Here is a 21,761-nt window from a genome sequence, read left to right as displayed (position 1 = left end):
TGTTTCAGTTTCACAAACAACTTCTAAGCTGCAAATTCACTAACTTCTAATATAATGGGCTGAAACAGATCTCATCATGTATTGAATCAGGAATCCACAGCTGCATTTTATTCATTTCAACATTTTCCTAGCAAGAGCAGCTTACTGCACACTGCAGTATTGGACAAATACGTAAAATGGCATTTCCAATTTTTTTCAAACAAATGTGGCTAGAACATGCCCAACAGTAAGAATATGAATAGTCCGGCTTGTCTATAGAGGGTAAGATGTTCCTGTAAAGTCACACACTTAAAAATTGTTTTATCAAGGTGTAAATAAATACTGGAAAGAATTTAATACAGTTCAATGGCATGAATTAAATGGGGTAAAAGAAGAGACTGAAGCCCTGACTACCATTTTGTTTACCTGGGAGAGGCTGCTTTTTCTTTTTCCCCCAAGTAAAGGAAAGCCTTAGGAGTCCTCCTAAATCTCTGTTTTCAGTGTGTTTACCAACACTCCAACTTTGTGTGTAAGCACGCCGTTTCTCCGCAGTTAGCGATGTTTATATTTCCCGATAGATCGGCAGCAGCAAGCTTTGCCTTCACCACCACAGCGCTGAGCACCCTGCGTTCGAACCGGTCTCTTCCTGCACCCACTGTGGGGCCACCAGCTGGATTTTATAGGAGAAGCCCTTGAAACTCAGTGATTTTAATCCTTACTAACAATCTCAGGCATTTCCCAGATTTGTGTAAGCTCTAGGCTTCTTTTCAAGCCACGGCTCAGGTTTGAGAAATGGTAGTTAATAAAAGGGGAAGACTTAAAAAAGCTGCCTGACGGTAGGAGAGCAAGACTCTGAACGATGAGGCACAAGACCAAACCCCGTTTTCGTAGGTGCAAGCAGTTGAAATTCCTACAATTAATAAGTGCAGTGAAGGGGTTAAAAAGCTATTGGTTAGTTTGAGAAATGTTCTTTTTTAGTTTTTTCCTGGCCTAGTCTAGAGCAACCACGTGATACACTGAATGCCTGCCAGCCTCTTTCTTGTTGATCCTCCGGAGACCATCTGTGCTGGGGGCATTGATTAGAGTGTGTCTGCTGGGATTACATCTTTTCTGTTGCCATGCCAACTAATCAGCTGATTTTGGTTACCACAGAAACAAAATGTCAGAGCTCACAGTACGGTAACATGAATTCAGCACAACAGAAAATGTTTTCTTAATTGGAGACCCTCTTGATTTTTTGGATTCTATGTAAAAGGCAGCTTTTAAAGAAAAAAAGAAAGGGGCCCATTTAAAATAAAACAGTGCCAATTTTATTGATTAAAAGCAATGTGTAAAATTCTGCTCTACATAAGGAAATTTTTACTACTGTGATACCAGGAATGTTTTCTGGTTTTTCAATTAAAATTTGTTAATGCCAGTGCATAAAATATATCTGTTAAGAGCTGTGGGGGCTTGAGTTTAAGAGAAGAAACGTTTGAGAAGCCACAGGTATTATTACAAAAATATATTTTAAACCTGAAATATTTTCATTTTAACTGGTCAGTAATCAGGATCTTTGGCCTCAACACAGTAACATTAATAAAAAAAAATGTTTTTTTTCCTGCATGAATCCTTATGTGTGTCCATGTGTAACCCTGTGTAATTTTTCCTCATAGCGCAAGCGATGTGAAAATCAAAATCAGGGTCATATGACAAAATAAGTCACATTAAAAACCTGAAGGCATCACTAAAGTGTGTTGAAAAGGGCAGATGAGAACCTGTTGCAAGATTCTCCTTCATAGGTCCACAGTAATTCATCTATATAGTCTGCCTGCTAAAATTACCTATGGGCTTTTGCAGAAACAACCAGGAGAAAAAACTATGATGACATTAAGTGAACTGTTAACCAGAAAAGCCAAATATTGCCCAAGTGGGAGACAGCCAAGTCTGAGCTGGGGCTTGTAGAAAGGCTCAACAGACACAACTGATTCTAGGCTGGCTAGTTGTTCAATCAAATATTAGTTATATTATAATTACAGTTACAGAAACCTTTTCTTTTGAAAGCAGTTACACCCTGTTTCCACAACATCTCTGTACCCTGCGCTTTCAGGTTTACTTTGAACAGCAGTTGTAAGCCTAAACATCCAATATAAAAAAAAAATAATAAAAAAAATCAACAACAGAGGTAGTTAATTTTCAGATCAGGCATCATTTACAGTACTCCACGGTACCCCTAGTCAAGATACCATGTCAGGCTTATATTTCGCAGCTTAAAGACGACCCACAGCAGTTTATTCCACATAAAGTTGTGGACAGTTTTTTATAAATATCTCTGGTAATTTATTTCATTTTTCATTTCCACCTGCTGCATTTACTCCTCCCAGATTTTCTCTCCTTTCTTAGACAAAACCCCTCACAAAGCTGCATGAGCCCCTTTCTGTGGAAGCAGCTCCATTGTCCATGACGGAACCTCTCTGCTTCCCAGCTCTCAAACCTGCCGTGGCAGTGCAGCTCACACAGCCTGACGGCAGACACCCCACCTGGCTTTCCTTGGAAGGGGAGATTAATAAAAGTAGATAAGAAATGAAAGTAAAATAAAAATTGGATAAAATGCCTGGAAAGGACAAAAACATTTAGAAAAGGCAAGGGGAAAAAATAATCAGTTTGGGGTTTTGGCCACAGGCATTCAGGACACTGAGTACTCCAACCAAACATGAAAGAAAGGTTTATATGCCAAGTTATTGTAAGGAAAGGGCAATGTAAACCAGTTTAAGAATGACTGGTTCAGCAACTTGACATTGAGTGTGTGCAGTTGCACCACAGCCACCTCCACTGCGAGGTTCATTCATTAATTAGCAGGAGTGAACTGTGAGGGAAAGAGAATTGATGCAATAAATAAGATTTAGCACACCAATATTCTATGTTTGTAATATGCTATAAAATCTATAGTAGTATAAGTTACTGTCTCCATGGTAAGGCCTATGAAGTCATTTTCCCACATTTGGTTTTTTCTCCCCAAGAGAACAAAAAACAATTAATCTAGCAGAGATGAACAATAGAATACTGCTCTGATATTTCTGAATGTTGTTTAATTGATGATATGATACCATTGAAAACAGAATTCCTGGGAATTTATTTCATGCATTTTATGTATTCTAGGTATGCACAGAAGGACGTCTTATCTTGGAGTTTACTTTTGATGATCTTATGAGAATAAAAACATGGCACTTTACTATTAGACAGTACAGAGAATTAGTCCCACGCAGCATTCTAGCCATGCATGTAAGTAATCCTTTATTCACTTGACCTAATGCAAAGAGATGAGATTAGGTTTATGAAAAACTCCAGCAAATCTCACACCCAAGGCAATTAACTATAAATATTTTGTTTTGCCTGCAACTACGTCTATTTACAAGTTCTTTCATCACTCCCTTGTTTCTCAGTGCTCTATTGTTGCCACTGTTGCTATGTTTTCACTTTGTTTTAGCACATAGTTTTCCTTTTAATCCCATCTGGTGGTTCTGTATGATTTGGGCCCAAAATCTGTTCCTACTGATACAAGCTACACAAAAGTCAATGAATTTTCATCATTGTAGGTACAAACTATATTTAGTCTTTAAATGAAACAAACATTATACCTTTGCATGAGACAGAAAATAAGTAATTACCGTATATTTACTTAGAAACCTTCAGAATTTTAATCCAGCTCTTCTTTTTCTTCACATTTCAAGACTTGCAATTGAATGAAAATGCACACAAAAGTAAATATTCTACAATTTGAAGTCAAAATATTATAAGGTAAACCACTGCAGAGAAACAAAGGACAGAGCCTTATTACCACTCCCCGTTCAACAATGTAGAAGCATTTCAAGTAGTAGTGCTCCACATACAGGAGTAATTGCAGGACTATGGTTTTATAGAGGGTAAGAACACAAGCCCAAATACATACCTGTGTTTTGACATCAAGTTACTTAGATTTCAAATAACTTAAGAAGCCTGGACCTTTTTGAAAATGCTCTTAAAGGCCTGAGAAAAATACCTTTGAAAACCTGCCCTACCATTTCTCTCCCAGGGTTATCTTTTACTTTAGAGGTCTGATCTTCTGAACTCTTCAGCAGTATCCCATTAAGGGACAACAAGGATAGCCATGAGCAACATTATGTATTTAGGGGGCTGCTGAAATTCAAAGAGAGTGGAAGCAGGTTAGCCAGCAACCAGCAGGTACTAATTTCAGTAATGAGATTGATCTCATTTTAAAAGGCTGGTCTCACAGGTAAAGCTTCTGGCTAGGGTTAGAGAAGGACTGTACTTGCATTTTTCCTGTTTAATTCTGGGAAAATAACTTGGACCAGAAGGGTTCTCTAGTCTGTGCTTAATGCTATTTACACGATCAGCTCCACTGAAGGTGCCTTGATGATTTCTTTCTGCTTTGGTTTCTTCTCCCTAAAAAGAAGGCAATACCCTTTTTGTTCCTGCCTTTATCTGCTTAGTTTCCTGGGACTCCCAGCCAACAAGTGGAAGGCTCCAAATGTACTGTGGTCCTTCAGGAAGCTCTTTGGTGGGGCCCTGCTCATTTGCACCCCTGTCCATGACTAGACCTCCTAGGTCTACCTTTTGAATGGACAAGGACAGAGGAAGTTACTGGAAAGCAGTCTTTATTCTGCTCCAATTTCAGAACTTTTTACATTTTTCCTATGCAAACAGAACTCTGTAGCTTATTACACAAATTCAGCATCTATGTGTAATTTTTCCATAGGAGTGGCACCGCTTTTCAGAGAACCCTCTTTGCATTCCACCAAGTATGTTGAGAAAAACAAACAAAAAACAAAGTGAAAATTCTTTTTTTGTCTCTGTTTAGGCACAAGACCCTCAGGTGCTGGAGCAGCTGTCCAAAAACATCACTCGGATGGGTCTGACAAACTTCACCCTCAACTACCTCAGGGTAAGCATACTCCATAGCTGATTATTATTGTGAGCATTTTTTAAAAGTTACTGCTAGCTTTGAGTCAAGGTAAGGAGTGTGGAGCCTGTGTCGGTCAGGTAAGAAATAGACCTAACCCATAATGAGGGTGAAGGAGAAATGCAGAGACTGTAATAAAGATGTAGCTGCTAAAACTGTGCCATTAATAAGGGGAAGAATATTATCACGGAGTCAAAGCAATGTGAGAATAACCCCTGTTTTCTAACAGTCTTTCTTCTCAGTTTTGAATAATGGCTTCATTTTTTGGAAGTGAGAAGCTCCCCTTCATTTCCTCTCCTCTGCTTCTCTGAGGCAATGGCTGCACACTCTTGTTCAGAGCTGCCAGTCTTCTCCAGCTCTTCCACCTCCCACCTCTCCCAGGCAGAGGCAGGGCTGAGGGAGAGCTCAGCTCAGCCCTTTCTGTGGCCGTCCCTCAAAGCAGTCCTCACCTTGCCTGCCTCTGGGAGCCTGAGCTGCCTCCGCAGCCTTGCACTGAATCAAGTGGGGGTTTTATGATTAAATAATGCATTTGTTCCCACTGCTTTTTGACCCCTAAAATGCGTTCAAAGTTTGGGATCTTATTTTTATTTTTCAAAGTATTCCTTGGTGTGTGCATACAACGCATATGCCGAAATATGGGTTTGCAGAGTTCATATTTCAAGGTTACAATTCAGATTTTTATTTCTAGATATGACATTAGTAGATAAAATGAAGGCAAATTGCTCAATGACTAACTTGGCCAAGAATATCTGATCTTATTCCTTTTAATTGTGTGAGTAATTATTCAAGATGCTTTTATAAGATAACAAGAACATTAGAAAATGCAGTTATTTTCAGCCCAACATAGAGCTGTACCTGACAGTGTGTATTTAGCTGCACTTCTTTTGGGTCTATGAACCTTGTAATGCCATCCCTATGGATAGGTTCCTACCCCCAGACTGTCTTGAACTGGCAGGGGAGACAGTGTGCAAGACTGAGATGTGTGGTGACATCTCTCTCACTGTGTCACTACAGCTTATAGACAGCCTGTAGTTGCACTTACTCTTGCAATATGATAAGACGTTGCTGATTGTGGCTTATGTGGTGTTAGCGTAAAAGTTATATAGTCTTATAAGTTCGTATTATAGTCTGAGTTGGGCAGGGCAGGTCTGCAGTGGCATAATGGAAAGAATATGGCATAAAACCTCCGAGGAACAATACATTACATTAGATTTTTTCCATGTATAAATTCAAAGATAATATGTCTGTGTTGTGCATATTGTATTCGCATGGTTATTTTAGTCTGTGGTTTGGTCTAGAGAGTGACCGTTGTGCTTCGGCAACGCTCCCATAGCTGTGCTGCCATTGTCTCATGGTGAGGCATCCTAGAGCGTGTTCTCCAGAAATTCCCACTGGGGATTCCTTCTCAGTCATGTCAAGTTTTGCATTGCACCCTTATGGAAAAATGGGTAGGAAGCAGATGGCTTAGGTAGGCTATTCCCATGTTTTCTTTCCAAATTGTCCTGTGGCACAAGGCATTGCCCTGTTTTTGAGATCTTTGATTCCTTTAGCATGACTGGACACACCACTGGACTGGCCCCACGCCGGCCGCAGTACCCATCCTCCGCAGGGCTAGGAGGGCTGTGCTGAATTTGCAGTGCTATCTTTGTCACTGACCCCTTCTGGGTCCTTCCTGGTACATTCTGTAATTGCTGAATGTAACGATGCAAATGAGAAAGGCAGGGTCCCTGTTCGGAGGCAGCTGGCATCATGCACCCATGCTGCTCCCCCTGTCAGCGTCGAAAACAAGCAAGAAAGGAAGCAGGGGAGGGAGAAAAAAAATCTTCGGAAAAAGAAAACCGGGATCAAGATAAGCACTAGGGAGATGAGCAGTGAAGTGGAAGGGGATGAAAAGATGTAGTCTTACTTTTTTCCTTCTTCCAGACTAGTTTTGTTAGCTTAACAGACAACATTAGGTCTCTGGGTGCAAAGCTTCCTCTGGCTCCCGCTGTGGTGATTCCAAAAGGAAATTTTTTGTTTTTTCCCAAGCCAATCTTTCTGTGTCTCTTTCTTGCAGTGAGGAATTGATCATTCTGCTCCTTTTTTCAGATGTTCAGCTCATCATGGGAGCTCATATTACATGATATATTCCATTTTGATTTACTTCTTCCCTAATTACTTTCTTCTGTTAACTTTAACATGAAAATCTTTTCTGAACTCAGGATTGTAAAATCATGCACTAAAAAAATGTGGTAAATGCTTGTAGGTTTAAGGTGTTTTGTGGTTGATTTTTAAGTCAGCATTTTATGATATTTTATTCAGTCGTCTCAATGTTTAGTAATTAGCACTGTTACATGGTTTTAAATAAGGATTTGAAACTAAGCATAAAAATGATTTTAATTTTTTTTCTGCTGCACGCAGCAAAGCCTTGTGATACTTATAAGCAAAAACTTCACTGATAGGCAGAATTAATCATTTTTATTCTCCAACGTGCACACAGCAACAAGCTGTGCTGCAGTCTCTTTAAAGGCAGAATTTAAACCTGAATTTCAGATGGTTGTGATATAAAGGTATATATCACAATAACATATATATGTTTTTTTATGCTCTAGACATCACAGAATGCTAAATCATTGCTAGTTGGGATAATTGCAGCTGCTGGCATGTAAACCTCCATTCCAGAGTGCCACATGCTTGTGGAACCACAGCTTTGGATGTATGCCCTGGTTTGTCTTCATTCACTCCCAGTAAAGTGGTCCAGCATAGAAGAACATTAATTTTGTAAATCATATTTAATGCAAATTCAAAATATATCATCTTGGAACCTAGAGATGAAATGTTTTGTCCTGTGTCATTTGCCAAATGCTCTTTCTCTCTGTTTTCTCTGGCTCTTATAAAACCATAGGCTTCCCTTCCTTCTAGTTTGCCGTTTGTTTTGTTCCAGCATAATTGATTACCTCATCAATGGGGTCAGCATACTTTGCTGTAGCTGCTGACTAGGACTTGAACAGGAATAATGTTTCACAAATAATGAGCAAAACCTTGTGTGTTTTAAATTAATGTCAAGCTTTTGAAAATGTAATTTCTTATCAAGTCATCAAGTAGTAGATATTGCGAACTATCAGACAATAAGGCCCAAGACCTACACCCTAGTCTCAGTCGGTACGAGTTAGGAACAAACAGGAAACCTGTACGGAGTTTGAAGGTTGAGATAACACTCAGAGCAACAGTTTCCACTGAGCTACAATAATTCAGTCCTCACACATTACCTTATTTTTTTCCATGTCATTTTCTAGTTGCTTAGCTATTTTATTTAGATCTTCAATGTGTAATGGATTTGAATGCACTCTAAAAACAGTCGCTTTATACCAGCAGCACTATTCACAATTTGTAGCTCAAACATTTCTTACTGCCTTCTATAAAATGAATTATTCTCTCAAAATTTCTGACATTATAAAAAAACCAGCCTCTACTGTCAGTTAGGCAGGACTACCTGGCCTGAGCCTTGAAATACACTTGTACCTGGCCCAGCTGGTTTTCAAAATTTGCCTTTGCTTTCTGGCTGGGCTGGAGGGAATTCTGAGAGCTCTTCCCCAGGTGCAGCTGTTGCGTCCTCCCCAGGCTGTGCTCTGCTCTGCTCGCCAGCTCATTGCCTTCATGAGCTGAATCGGCACCTGCCCTTTGCAGAGTGGAAGTTTGTGTGGCAGAGCCCTCCCGCTCTGGGTCAGGAGAGGTATCTGGGCATGGGGATGCACACTCCCATTTCCCCTTGCATCCTGTACAGCTATTTTAACCGAGGCTTATCTGTGCTGCAAATTACCCAATTTGTTTGTTTTCTGTGTAAACCAATAATGAAGTGTTACTGTTGCAACACAGAGGACAGTATTTTCAGAATCCCCGCTTTCACTAATTTAGCTCCTCGCCAGACACTTTTGGATTTCTTTTGCTGGAAGGATAACGTGAATTATTTAATGGAACACAATTTTCTAAAGGCAATGCTTACATTGTAATCAGAAGCCATTTGTATATATACCCATTGTGTATGCAAAATTTTCTTTTGCACATGCAAAATAGATATGCATGCAACAGCTTCCTTTAATGCACAGGGAAATTTGCTTTTCTTAATATGGTTTCATCCATGGGAAGGATATGAACTCAAATTATTTGGGGGCTGTTTTGCCTCTAGTACATAACAGTTCGTGGCAGCTATCTGGTCAATATTTTACAGCTGTTTGTGTAGCTTCAGTGAAGAAGCAGAAAGATTACATGCAAGCATGTGAAGGATGCAAAGTCAGGTACTCAGGGGAAGGGAAACACTGCATTTATAGTCGCCCATGGAACATGAATTCATTTCGCTTTGTGAGTTACATTATGCCAACACCTTTGAACTGCCTCATCATGCACTGTGTTTCCTACAGGCTCCCCAATGCATGCAGTGCACGGGATGACTGGTCCTCACTCATCAGCAAGTGCTCCAGTGCTACTCATTTCCTTGTAGGCTTTGCTACAGCGGCATGCTCGTATCTCAGTTGCAAATGTTAGCGGCTGCGTAGCACCTACCAGCTGAAGAGGCATTGCCATTCCCAGTGTGCATGTGTGGCATCGAGGCACACGGATGAGCACTGGGGCACTCCGAGGGGTCAGCTAAGGGGAGGTGGCCATTCTGAGAAAGCAAGGGTCTGGTTTTGCAGCACACTTGGAATTTAATCTCGCCTCATATACTAACAACAAAATTATTGCTGTTGGATGCAGTCTGTTGTCTCGGGCTAGCTATGTAGTTGGAAAATGAGCGGATGGTGTTTCTAGGAACATGCTGGTGAAAATGCTTTTTCCATGGCTTAGTACCCCAGTAGAGATTGGGGGCAGGGGCAGTTTGATAAAGCAGTATTGGGTTACTCTAAGTTCATCCCTTCTTGTTTTGCAGTTTCATGCTTCTGCCCCATTTCCAGGTCTTCAGTAGATATGAATGAAGTCCTACACGCAGCGACTTCATTTACCTTGTGCTGTGCACTGAATGGGAGATGCTAGGGAAACAGTTTATGATCATGTATGTAGCGAGTTGCTGTATCCTAATGGTTGTTAAGAAGAGGTTCTATTAAGGATTCACTCAAAGGAGGAGGTTTGGATCACATAGTCATTCTGGAGCTTTTCCTATGAAAGCTGTCAAAATTCTAAAGAAACATCAGAACTGGAGATGCTGAAAGCAGACACAGCATTGTTTTAGACTTTAGTCCTATGAATGATGGAATTTTTCAGCCTAAACCAATTCAGCTTGGGGCAGCTTTCCCCAGGAAAATGCATTCAAAGTCAGAGGGTTCTCACAGAAGGATTCAGATAACTATTAGCTGGCTAACTGTAATCTATCTGTGCCAACTATAATTAGCTGATTCTGCCAAGGATTTCTGCTAATGTAATTTCTTAGCATTTATTCTAGTAACGATCACAGTGGGTTTTGTTCCTCTCTTTTATGCGTCTAATGCTTTATAGACAGTGTTATGTTACTTTCAGAATAATAAATGAGAAGAAATGTACTCTGCAACAGCTCATACAGTCAAATGTTAGCTTTTCCCTTTTTTAAATAACGACACAACGTCACAAAATAGTTATATTAAGAGTTAGGCCATCATAAGCAGGAAAGATCAGAGAAAACAATACAGCAAAAATTTTAAAAAACAAGTGGTCAGGGTGGAGTGGGTGGAACAAGGGAGCAGGGATGGGAGAGTTGCGGAAGATGGGAAAGGTAGGGAATGAACCACCAACTTAGAAATGTTCTGAAGAGAGGACTGAATCTGAAGCAATCCCTGGATAGGACGTGGGTTGGAAAGACAGCATTCATATTGTTAATAATAGTGGTGGACTTTGCATCCATTGATCTCTATTTTATTAAAACAAATGAATTGTTTTCTTGATGGGAAAATTGTGTCCCATTGTGACACATGAGAAGCAACAAAGATGGAGAAAACCCAACAGCATTTAAAAAAATCAGATAGTAATTTCAAACCAGCCTTTGGAGAGTACAGTGAGCCGGTACAGTAGTGACCACTTCTGCTTCTTATGGCTCACAAACAGATTTTATTGTCTGTGGATAGCAGGTATTTCAGAAGTCAGTGAAAAACGGGGAATGGGAATAAAGTGCAAAGGATTAGAGATCGAATTGGGATTTTAGCAGAAATGGCAATTTTTATCAGTATTCTGGAGATAGTAATGGTCAGTATTCATACAAAAGGCACTACCAGGCTCATGAGTATCAGTTAAGGAGAAAAATATATTGTGTATGAACACAAGCCAGCTACCGTGCCCACTGGACATACAGACCATATGACCTTCAAAATAAAATTAAGGTCTGGACTAATGGGAATGGAAGGATGATAATCAGTGGTAAGAGTCCTTGAAGCATCCATGACTAAGAAATCGGAATGAAGTTAGGTTAGAGCAGTTTAAAAATAAAAAAGTCAGAAGGATAAAAGGGAGAAAGAGAGAGACAAAGACAAAGCACTAGCCATATAAAAACAAGCTACAAGATTTGAACTAATCATGTTATTTCAGAAAAGAAAAAAGATGAAGAAAAAAAGTCCAAAAGCACAGCCACAGGCTCTCTTTTTAGAAGACCAAATTAAAGCTTGGACTAGTATGCAGTGCAGTCATAAATAATAATAACTATTAATTAAGTTTAGGAATAAGAGCTGCAGAGGTGTGATTTGTATGAAGACCTGAAAACGCCAAAACCAGCTTCGTGTTCAAAGCAATGAAAATGGCAGAAATACTAATTAGTTGTTTAATATTGAATATCCATGGGTGTTTGGTGCAAATTGTTATGCAGGGAGGGGTGGGTGCTCAGAAGAGGTCAAGAAATAGGCTTTAATGCAAAGCTGGTGGTTCAGATCTTTGTTCTTGGAAGCAGTTATCTTGGAACCTGAAGTATTCACTGTGGAAAGCTTATGGCAGCCCTATGGTCTGCTCGGGAAAATTAATCCTATAACACCCCCACCCCCCACCCCCATGTTTTTAATCTTCAGAAAGATTATTTCATGAGTCTATTTATTGTGATATTGCGAGCAACCAGGTCATATAATCTTTTTTAATAATTTTATGTATGTAGTTAATTGTACTAGTTAGCCTGCTTGTCCCTTCCCCTTCCTTTGCCACTCTTTATGTAGGTAAAACAGCATTACTGCTTACCCATCTCTGCTGGAGAGATCATCTTTGATGCGTCTCAAGATTGTTTGGCTCTTCCATGTCTATATATGTTGGAGGCTTGCTTTGGGTTCTTGAGTTTGATCCTATTTCTAGAATGTTTCTGAAAATCTTACATCTTTCTTCTGCGATGCCCTGATCCTTGTCTGTATGGAGGATGCCTCCTCACTCTGTCACTCAGTCTGACCGTATGTGTACTCCCACTTTTTTCGTCTGTAATCTCACCATGTTATATTCACAACAGAAACCCTAAAACCTGACTCTAAACAGTAAAATAGAGTGAGGATTTAAAAAGTGAATAATAGTCCTGGGTTTCTGTGGGTTTGGGAGACTGGCACATACACGGCTAAATTCGCCTTCCAGTCACCTCCCTTGTACTGGTGCAAGCACAGTCAGAGCTGGGTCAGAAGACTGGTCTGATGAAAACGCTAATCTAGTCCTTTCCACCCAAATGACGACCATCCTTAATAGCTCCCTGAGTGCTACTTGGGCTGGGCAGGGAAGCGAGCAGCAGTATGGATTCATATCAGCTGGCATCTGTCTTGAAGTTGGACCTCATCTCTGAACTTGCCAGCACTGAAAGGAGAAGACAAGAAAGTGCTGGGGAATCCTACAGATCCTAAAATGTAAATTTCCCTTTCTTGCTTTTGTATCTGGGAACATTATAGTGTTGTCTGACCTATTATGGCTTCACACTGCTATAAATTTATTCACTTCAGTAGAGTTACTACTGACTTTCAGTGGAACAATTTAGAGTAGACTCTTGCTCATACCAGATTACCATCATTTACAAAACTTGAATTGAAAACAAAATAAACAGAAAGATGAAAAGGTTGATTTATTGCACTGGTTCTGAGTGAAAAATAAAATTATATCTCTATATATGTACATATGGATATAGATGGAATGCACATTTTTGTAGGTATCCTATGAACCATACTGTTTAGTAATTTACCAATTAATTGCAAATGTTCTCCATTTGCACTAGCCTATTAGAAAACTTCAGTAAACTTTTTCACTGCTGTATGTACATGTGTATGGATATCAGTGTTTATCTGGTGGTCGTTAATGTGCAAATCTGTATATCACTTTTGGTTTCTAAGCATGCCTTCTGGTCATGGTAACAGAACCATCGACAGGTGTATTAAATTAATAAACAGAAGCCCATGGGTTTGTGTTTACCTTGCCTAAGGTAAACACACCCATAGGATGTAATGTTCTGCACAGCTAGAAAACTGTGCTATATTGAATATTCCTCCCTACTCCAAATTGCTTCCTTGATCCTGGACCTTGTTACCCTTTGTAGTCCGTGCTGCTGCCTCACCGTTACTTCATAATAAGGCAGTTTTAATAATCAAAGGTCCAGTTCAACATCCATTAAAGTCAATGGATGTACCTCCTTTGATCCAAATGTCATCTCATAGTTTTTCATTTATTCAGAGGACTTTCATTCCTATAAAATCCAACGTACTGAAATTAATTTCTCCATTCCCTTGGGCAATTTTAGCCATGAAAATGCCATGCTTCATGAACAACAACAACAAATGGTTATTTTTATTGCATTTTTTGTTGTTGTTTTGTTTTGGAGTTTTGTGACAAATGAAAATTATCTTGATTTAGCCACAGATTATAGTCCTTAGGTGAGCCCAAAGGAACAAATATCAGCTTGGGGGATCTGATTTGAAGAAAGGGTTTAGTAATAGAAGAGAATAAAGGAATACAAAAGAATAGAGCTTTCATAGTAAGACAGAGAATTTTCTCATTTTATTAATCATTCAGGCAAAACTTAGCACTGATTTAATTAAAGGACTGTGCACCATTTCTACCCCAGATAAGATGATTTTACGTAAAGTGTGAGGCACATGAAAAAAACCCACAGCCATATTTCCTAGACTAGATTTCATAGCATCTTATTTATAAAACAGGACTAGACCCCGCTGTGCTGGATCAAAAGCTCCAAGGCAAACACAAAACTGTCTAAACAAAATGGTGCGGTGATTAGGTAGAGATCGCAGCACCCCCCCGGAGTGGACCTTGTCTCACGCTGGTACTTCGCTGCACCAGCTTCATCAGGTATATTACCACTCCTCATCCCACAACGTAATGTAGATTCCAGGTCTACAAGAAGGCAGAGGCTTCTTTCTAGAGGCTTCCCAATCAACGCAATGAAATATAAAATGGAATAATCTGATAGTGATATGCAAAAGAAGGAAGTAAAGTTTCAATTTTCTAAACACTACACTGGACCTTTCCACTGATTAGCTTCTGACAAGATGTATTAGAGCTATAGTGTCACTTGAAATATTATAGTCTATTTAATAGCAAGTCTGTCTTTTATAACTCTCCCAATATCACTGTGGTATTCCAATGTATCCTTGGATGCCTTACTGATTTTTTTTCCCGGTGTGTAAGATGAAATGCTCAGCCATAGAAAGGAGAGAATATCATATATTCTATTTCTAAGTGCCCTTGAACAATGTAATTTTAAAAATGAATTAATTTTATGAAAATAATTGCAGTAAGAAACAGAACATGAAATACAGCTTGCTCATTATGATAGTTAACAGTGTAAGGAGAATGAAAAATTATTCGGAACAAAATGTATATTCTTGGAGTCTTTCAGTGTTATCACCAAAATCATATTCATGACACTTTTTGTTTCTTTTGTATACCTTCTTGGGGGCTAATTGTATCTTGAAGACCATCTGGTCTCTTTTTTTTTTTTCTCAGCTTCTTCAAATTCTTTCTATTTTAGTATAAGAATAGGTTGGTTCCTTTAGTCTTATATTAATATTTAGATTCCCACTGTGGGCCACCTTGCTACCTAAAGTAAGCTTCCTGTTGCTATAATAAATGGGAAGGAAAAATTCTGCTTTCAATTGCACAAGTATACAAACTGCAACAACATCTCAGAAAGTAGTGGCCTTTCTCCGAAGTGACGTAATCTTCTCGTGTGGTATTTATATATTTCATTACCTTTAGAAATACAAGGTACAAATGCTATCAGATTAATCAGTGAACTTCACAGCAGCAAAGGACACATGAACACTGTCATATTCTGACCTCCAAGGCTTGCCCCAAGCCTCTGCCAGTCAGCCCAGTTCTGCTGAGACCACAGGGAGCAGCCGTGCACTGCTCAACGCTTCTGAGTATGAACACAGTTTAAAGGCAAAAGGTGCCTCCCTTCTACACACACACACAAAAAAAAAAGGACCACAGAAGCTTCAAGAGCTTTCTTTTTCTTTTTCACTGACTACTGCACCAGGGATTAGAAATACATGAAGCAAGAGGAAAACCAGCAGAAACAAAATCTGCCCACATGAGACAAAGCCCCCCCCCCGGGGGCTTGAGAAGGATGCTGTCTATGAAGATGCTCTCACTTCTCTGCTTACACTGTCTTCCCACGTTTCATGCACCAAATTCTGCTGAAGACCATTTCCTTGAGGAGGACAGAACACCAGAGTAATCATGGGAAGGGTCAAAATAGAAAACGAAATACTTTTTTAACACTGATTGGTTTGGATTGATGTTTTAGGCTTTTTTTCTCTTAATTTCCTTTAAGTGAGTTTCAAGACAAAAGCAGCCTTGTTTGACACCTGCTATGAAGGCAGTTATTGGTCCTTAATAATGCCTTTGTTTAAATGGAAGTTGTGGCTGCTTAGTACTTCTCAAGATGGATGTATCATTTATATTCTCACACAAACCTAAAGGGAGCTTACATTTTTAACATCCAGTGTTTGATTTCATTATTCAAAGTTTTTATTTTCTTTTATAGTTTCTGTCTGGACAAGAATTAGATTAGAAAGAACTTCAGAGGATATCAACTGCAAGAGGGTTGTTGATACCAGTTATCAAAATATCAGTCCAAAGCAGGGGGAAAAAAACTAGAGGAAAAGTACATGCACTTAATATTCTTCAAGCCTGCTTTTGAAACTACAAAGCTTTTAAAAGGTGAGCTGCTTGAATTTTGCTCACACTCATTTATTTTAGGCACGTAAACATACGCTTTCCCAAACAATTAATACAGTTCATCTTTGCTCAGCTTCCTACTAGTAAGGCTGGAATGAAAGTCTTGAGACAGTGTCTGAGGCTAGTTATGGATACAGTCCAAAAAGCTATTCATCTATATGTGTAATCGTGGAAGGTGATATATATAAAGGTGAAAACAACCATTTGTCATCGCAAACTAGCTTAAAGATGATCTCTGCCTTGGGAATAAGGCAGTTTTTCTTCTCATTAGCTACTTTATTCATATCTGCAGGGGCTGTCAGAAACATGCATTTAATAACACTCAACTCTGTTTTAATAAATAAGGCTGTATGAATCTATAGAATATCATAGAAATTGTGATTGTGCAGAAAATGTCTTTGGTGATGAACAAGTCAACCTCCCACTTGGGAGTGCTCAAAAAAATTAAACAAAACCCAGAAGGTATTAATCTATGATGACTGTTTTGTTTTTTGCTTATCATATAGATATTTTTATGTGAATATAAAATTCTGTGTTTCTCCCAGTTTTAGTTGGAAAAAAAATGCCTGTATTAGTTAGCCATTTTAGTCGGTGTGTTACTGATGCAATGGGAAAGTCCAGGGAGTGCATCTGTGGTTGGTTATCAGTATTAAACACCTTGAATGAATTGCATAGCATCAGGAAAACCAAATGACTTCAGCCGTCCAGAAAGTGCAAGAAAATACATTGCCTGCAGGCTCTTGTGGCTATTATAAAATAGAAATAATTATGAAGAGGGGAAAAAAGTTCATCCACATACATTTACTAAAGTATATGTCCATGACATCATTGAAAACATGCCTGAAAGTTCTAGCATAGTAAAGCCATTTCCTATAATGAATTTCGTTATGCCTTCTCACATTTTCTGTGGACTCTGAAAATCTAGATCTACCTGCACTCCCATCATCATAGTACCTGATCTTTTTTGCGATTTTTAATTTTTTGCTCTGGCAATATTATTATAAAAGCCACTATACCTATTGCACAGGCGAGGACCTTTAGGATGCTCAGGACATAAAGCCACAGTCAGATTTAGGGTCTTCTCTGCAGCCTTCAGCTACAGGCTTCATCTTTGGCTGGAGGTCATTGCTTGGGATACCGCAGGCATCTGTGCTATGCCGGTTTCAGCCGGCCACTCTTATATTTTTACAGCACAGCGTTGGAGGTGGTAAGTGATGCCTGGCTTTATCTGGTATTCCAGAACCCTCGCCCAGAAGTCTTGACGTATGGGTCAATGTGCTGCTTAACCCGAGGGAGTTCAAAGCCTCACGTGCTGATGCATCATGAACAGGCTAAAAAACCAGCGCGTGCTGTGAGCGATCTATTGGAACTGGGCCACAGTGCAACTGGGAGGGCACGGCTCCCTGGGCCACAAAGGAGAGTACAAAAAGGAACCAGATTGTCCCAGCTGACAGGGAGAGTGGCTGACTAAGAATGAGGACTTCGGTGCTCCGGTCCTTGCTCTCGGGATTCATGATTTTTTTATTGAAGAGCCACTGAACGGCAGATTACAGCGAAGGTGCCAGTGACTGCTCTTCTGTGTACCCAACTGCGTACTTGAGCCATCCAGGTCTGTCACACTTAGAGCTCAGTTGTCTGTTCAAAACTGTTGGGTTATCTCCATCCTCCAGTATTAAATAGCATCTAGTGATGTTCTTGGGTACCTGAATGCAAGGTCTATATCATTAGAGCTGTCCCTGGCCTGCTTTGCTGACTCTAAAATAATAAATTCCTGGGCACAGTTTAGGATTTGGCATGATATAGAGTCCATTGCTGGAAGGCAATTTATATGTGGTCTCCCAGCCTGGTGCATGAGAAGGCTTAACATTAGGAAGGTGGGACATTACCAGCCAGTCGGCCTCACTGCCAGAGAACAGCACCGGCACATCTAGTTTACCAGGGTCGCTGTGGCTTCAGGGGGCTCAAAGCTCGCTGTTTTGTGAATTCTGAATTGTTTGAGTATGTGCCAAGGCTCACCCCAACCAAAGCAGGTGAAACACAGGCACCTCAGTAGGACTTCTATGGCTCATACTCTTGGAGTTGGATGTTTAAATGTAGGTACTTGTGGATCTTTTTTTTTTTCCCCTGATGTTGCATTTAGTGGTACGACCACAGTCACGTACCGAGAATGAGCTTGAAGACCAGTTCTTCTATTTGTAGCCTGATACCAGTACCACAGTTTCATTCATTTTTTTTTCTGCATTAACAGAAATGCGTGCTTGTGTGTACCTATTCGTTCTGTCACAGGAAAATGCTACTGTTGTTCTCCTGCATACTGGGATCACAGCTGGTGATAACAATTTGCTCTGACAGCTAGCAGAAGAAATGGCAGTCTCTTTTTATTCCCATCCCATATGCACTTCTAGTAGTGACAGAAACACCTTTACTTACCTTTCTGGAAGAGGCCAGCTGCCTGGAGATGGGTGTGTAATGGACAAGCATCAACGTGCCCAACTTGTTCCAGGATGTGAGGACAGCTCCTGGGTGCTGTGGAGAACCTGTAACACTTGGAAGTGCGTACCTGGGTCCACAAAATGGGACTACAATCTAAAAAAAAAAAAAAAAAAAAAATGCCACCTTCTTCTCGAATACCTCTGGTCCTTGTGTGCCTGTGTAAAGTAAAACTTTACTCTTTGGTTTCTTTTGTTAGGGCTGCAAAGTCATGCAGCTAGCAAAGATTAGAGGGGTTCCTGCTTTCTGTCGCACTTTACAACAGAATTGTTAAGCACTGAGTGTAGTGTTTTATTGTGGTGATGTATGAGACAGGAGGAACGCAGCTTGACTTTCAAACTCCAAGCAAGAGTTTGCAGTGCTAGCAATTAGGAAAAAGGTATTTGTACATGTAAACTGCAAGCCTTATCTGGAAATCACTGCGAGATAATAATCTTGGGACCTTATGATGTTATTTTACCAAGACACAAATGAAGTATAACAGCAGTTTAAGGACCTTGTTGTGCAAAACTTTGCACAAATCTAGCAATAGATCAGCTGGTCTGTTTTTAAAAGGAGGGAAGGAAGACTATTTATTTCCCCCCAAAGGAACTGCTACAAAGCTATTTTCCTTATCAGAAGAACACCTTTTTCCTGAATGTTATCTCTGACATTTGTTCTGTATAACCTAATGAGGGCAGGTGGAACACCATGGGAATGAGTTATTGTTGATTTGATATAATTTTAACTTTTGTTTCAAGCCTGCACATAGAGTTGGTATTTTGAGCCTTCATTTTGCTTATTGGTGACCTTGGGCTATTTTATAGTCAATAAGAAGGAAAAGAATAGGAAAAAAAATGTGCCTCCTTTTGCTGTTAGGCTGTTATGTGGCTCAAAGTCTTATCGAGAGACTGTGATAGAGTTTCTGTATATTTTTTCTTCTGTGAGCAGCAGAGAGTGTTGCTTGATCTCCCCATATAAAATGGTAGGGAGCATTCATGATTTAGATTCTTTCCTGAATGTTTGATTTAGACCTGTTACGCATCTTGCAACAAACACACGGCAGCCTGCCTGGCTGAGGGACCCTGCTGTGCTGGCAGGGTGAGCCCCCGTTGCTGAGCAGAGCTGGCACTCCGCTGGGTGCTGCCCGCCCTGCTAGCCAGACACAAGCTGACCTTTCTGCAGGAGGGAAGGTTCCAGGAATGCCTCACAAAATGGTCTTCTGACGTGGGCATGCCCACAAGACGGGCTTTCCTCTGCCAGACGTAAGGGGCTATGTAAACCTGATTACTTGCCTGGTGTCAGTGTTATTGGCACTGGGGTTTGATCCTTCAAGCGGACGCAGCGTTGTGCACGCAGTGACTCCCAGTGACCGGGAAAGAAGCTTGGCATTCTGGGCGATGCCATGCTCCTCCAGTGGCCACCCTGTTTTAATTTGCCTTCTTGGCTCTCAACACATATGAGAGAGACTTGAGGATTACAAATGATCACCATGGAAAGTAAGGATTTAACCTTATCTGTGCCCAGCTGCAGTCTCTTCCCATCCTGGCATGAACCCAGAGGTGTGTTAAACTCTGGATCAGGCAGAATACGAGGTTGTAGAGGATCAAGGCTCAGGGACTTTGACATAGTCTCTTGAATCTTAAATGGCTGAACAACCATTTTGGTTTGTTTACATGTCCCTAACACTTTACTTGATCCTGTAATACCAGACCTTTGATGAAGGTGAATTCCCAGTGTTGCTACTCTGCCAGGATCAGGGGTAGCTTCTATCACAACAAGAAGAAAAACTGCTTTAGCTCAGCTTGCCAGATAAATGACCATTCTTTGGAATTCCATCAGGAAAATGGTTCTTCTAAAAACCATTCTCTTCTTCACCATACCTGGCTACTGGGAAAACTAGAAGAGTCATACACAGGTAAAAAGAAATTTAAATGCAATATAGAACTAAATGTAATTTTCTCCATTGTCATCTGTCCTGGCTTCTGGCCAAAGAGATTTGGTCCCCAGCTGTTAGGTCATCATACTTATGCAGCCCAGCCATAGTGGAGTAAGGGTGATCCCCAAGAGCTCTTCTGAGTCTGGACCTGAGAGCCACAAGCCTCCACAGTACCATCAGTCTCTGCTCCAAAATGACCCTTTCTGGGGAGCCGAGATAATCAGCAGTAATTAGTGCTCAGTAAGATAGCTTTCCTTAAGCAAGCCAGCAAGGATCTGGCTCAGAACACAGTCCTAAAAATGCCTTTGTCTGTCACCAAGCAGAGAACCGTCTCCAGTTGCTTTCAGAAACCCACACATGGATTGGCCATCTGTACCAGTTTTTAAGCAGCATTTGTCCCACATCACCAGATTCAGCCACACATTTCTGCCCACATTCTGCCTATTCCCTTGGTTATTTTTTGGACAGTTCTGTTCCCCCCGCTGGTTTGCTGTACAGCCACACAGATAGCTGGGCTCACACAGCAGTGGGGACTGCATGGTGCTGCTTAAGCTGCCATTACCACCTAAGAAACAGCAGCCTTAGTGTAGAGTGTCCATTGGATCCTGTCCCTTCCTAAAGCTTCAACATGATTTCTTCTGGCCTTCATTTCTGGGAGAGGGGGGGAAGGGAGAGAAGGTAGCCAATTAGTACCAGCATCTCTGAAACAGGATTTTTCCTACGTAGCAGCTTATTCAGTATTGGGTGGGTCATTCAGTCACAGGTTCTACAGTTGGATAAAGCAGTCTTCTTGTTTCTCAACAAGAGATGTTTAACTCGTTTCTCCACTTAGCCACAGATTGCTGAAGGTTGGGGAAACTGTGGCCTACCTAATGAATATAAAAGTATTGCTATAATTATTCATGTTCTCCACACCCTAAACGTTCACTTTGTGGTGCACATACCGTGTTGCTTCCCAGAACACCAAGACTAGGGTTCTTTTGCAGTCTGCCAAACCAGTTAAAAGCTTAAAAACAAGGGGTCTGAAAGAGCATATTCCTGCTAAAGCTTTGCTGGTCAGTGATGTCTGCAGACTAATTTATCCTCATGTCTTGATCAATTGACTCATGCCATAATGATCTCATACTTTTCCCATTCAATCTCAGAGTATTTCTAATGATTGGAAATCTCTGGCTCTGGCTGTGCTTTGTACCTTGTGTCATCTCTTAGACTTTTCTTAGCAAGAGTTTCCACCTTTTGGTGGAGCTAACTAAAGGGCTCTCCAAGCTGCCTGATTCTTCATCAGCAGCATCC

At 40.5% G+C, this 21,761-nt stretch overlaps 1 protein-coding gene across 19 annotated transcripts in view; it reads left to right on the top strand.

The window, feature by feature from the left end:
• Positions 1-21,761, top strand: part of LDB2 (LIM domain binding 2) — a 220,156-nt gene that overhangs the window by 169,669 nt on the left and 28,726 nt on the right. For all 19 annotated transcript variants that reach the window (XM_027808144.2, XM_027808142.2, XM_027808145.2 and 16 more), the window contains 2 exons: positions 3,118-3,240; positions 4,817-4,900. In XM_027808144.2, the coding sequence (XP_027663945.1) occupies positions 3,118-3,240; positions 4,817-4,900 (207 nt within the window). The remainder of the gene's footprint in view (positions 1-3,117; positions 3,241-4,816; positions 4,901-21,761) is intronic.

The sequence above is a fragment of the Falco cherrug genome, chromosome 1 (assembly GCF_023634085.1).
Source record: "Falco cherrug isolate bFalChe1 chromosome 1, bFalChe1.pri, whole genome shotgun sequence".
Taxonomy (NCBI): Eukaryota; Metazoa; Chordata; class Aves; order Falconiformes; family Falconidae; genus Falco; species Falco cherrug.
This window is presented reverse-complemented; position numbering and strand designations above follow the sequence as displayed.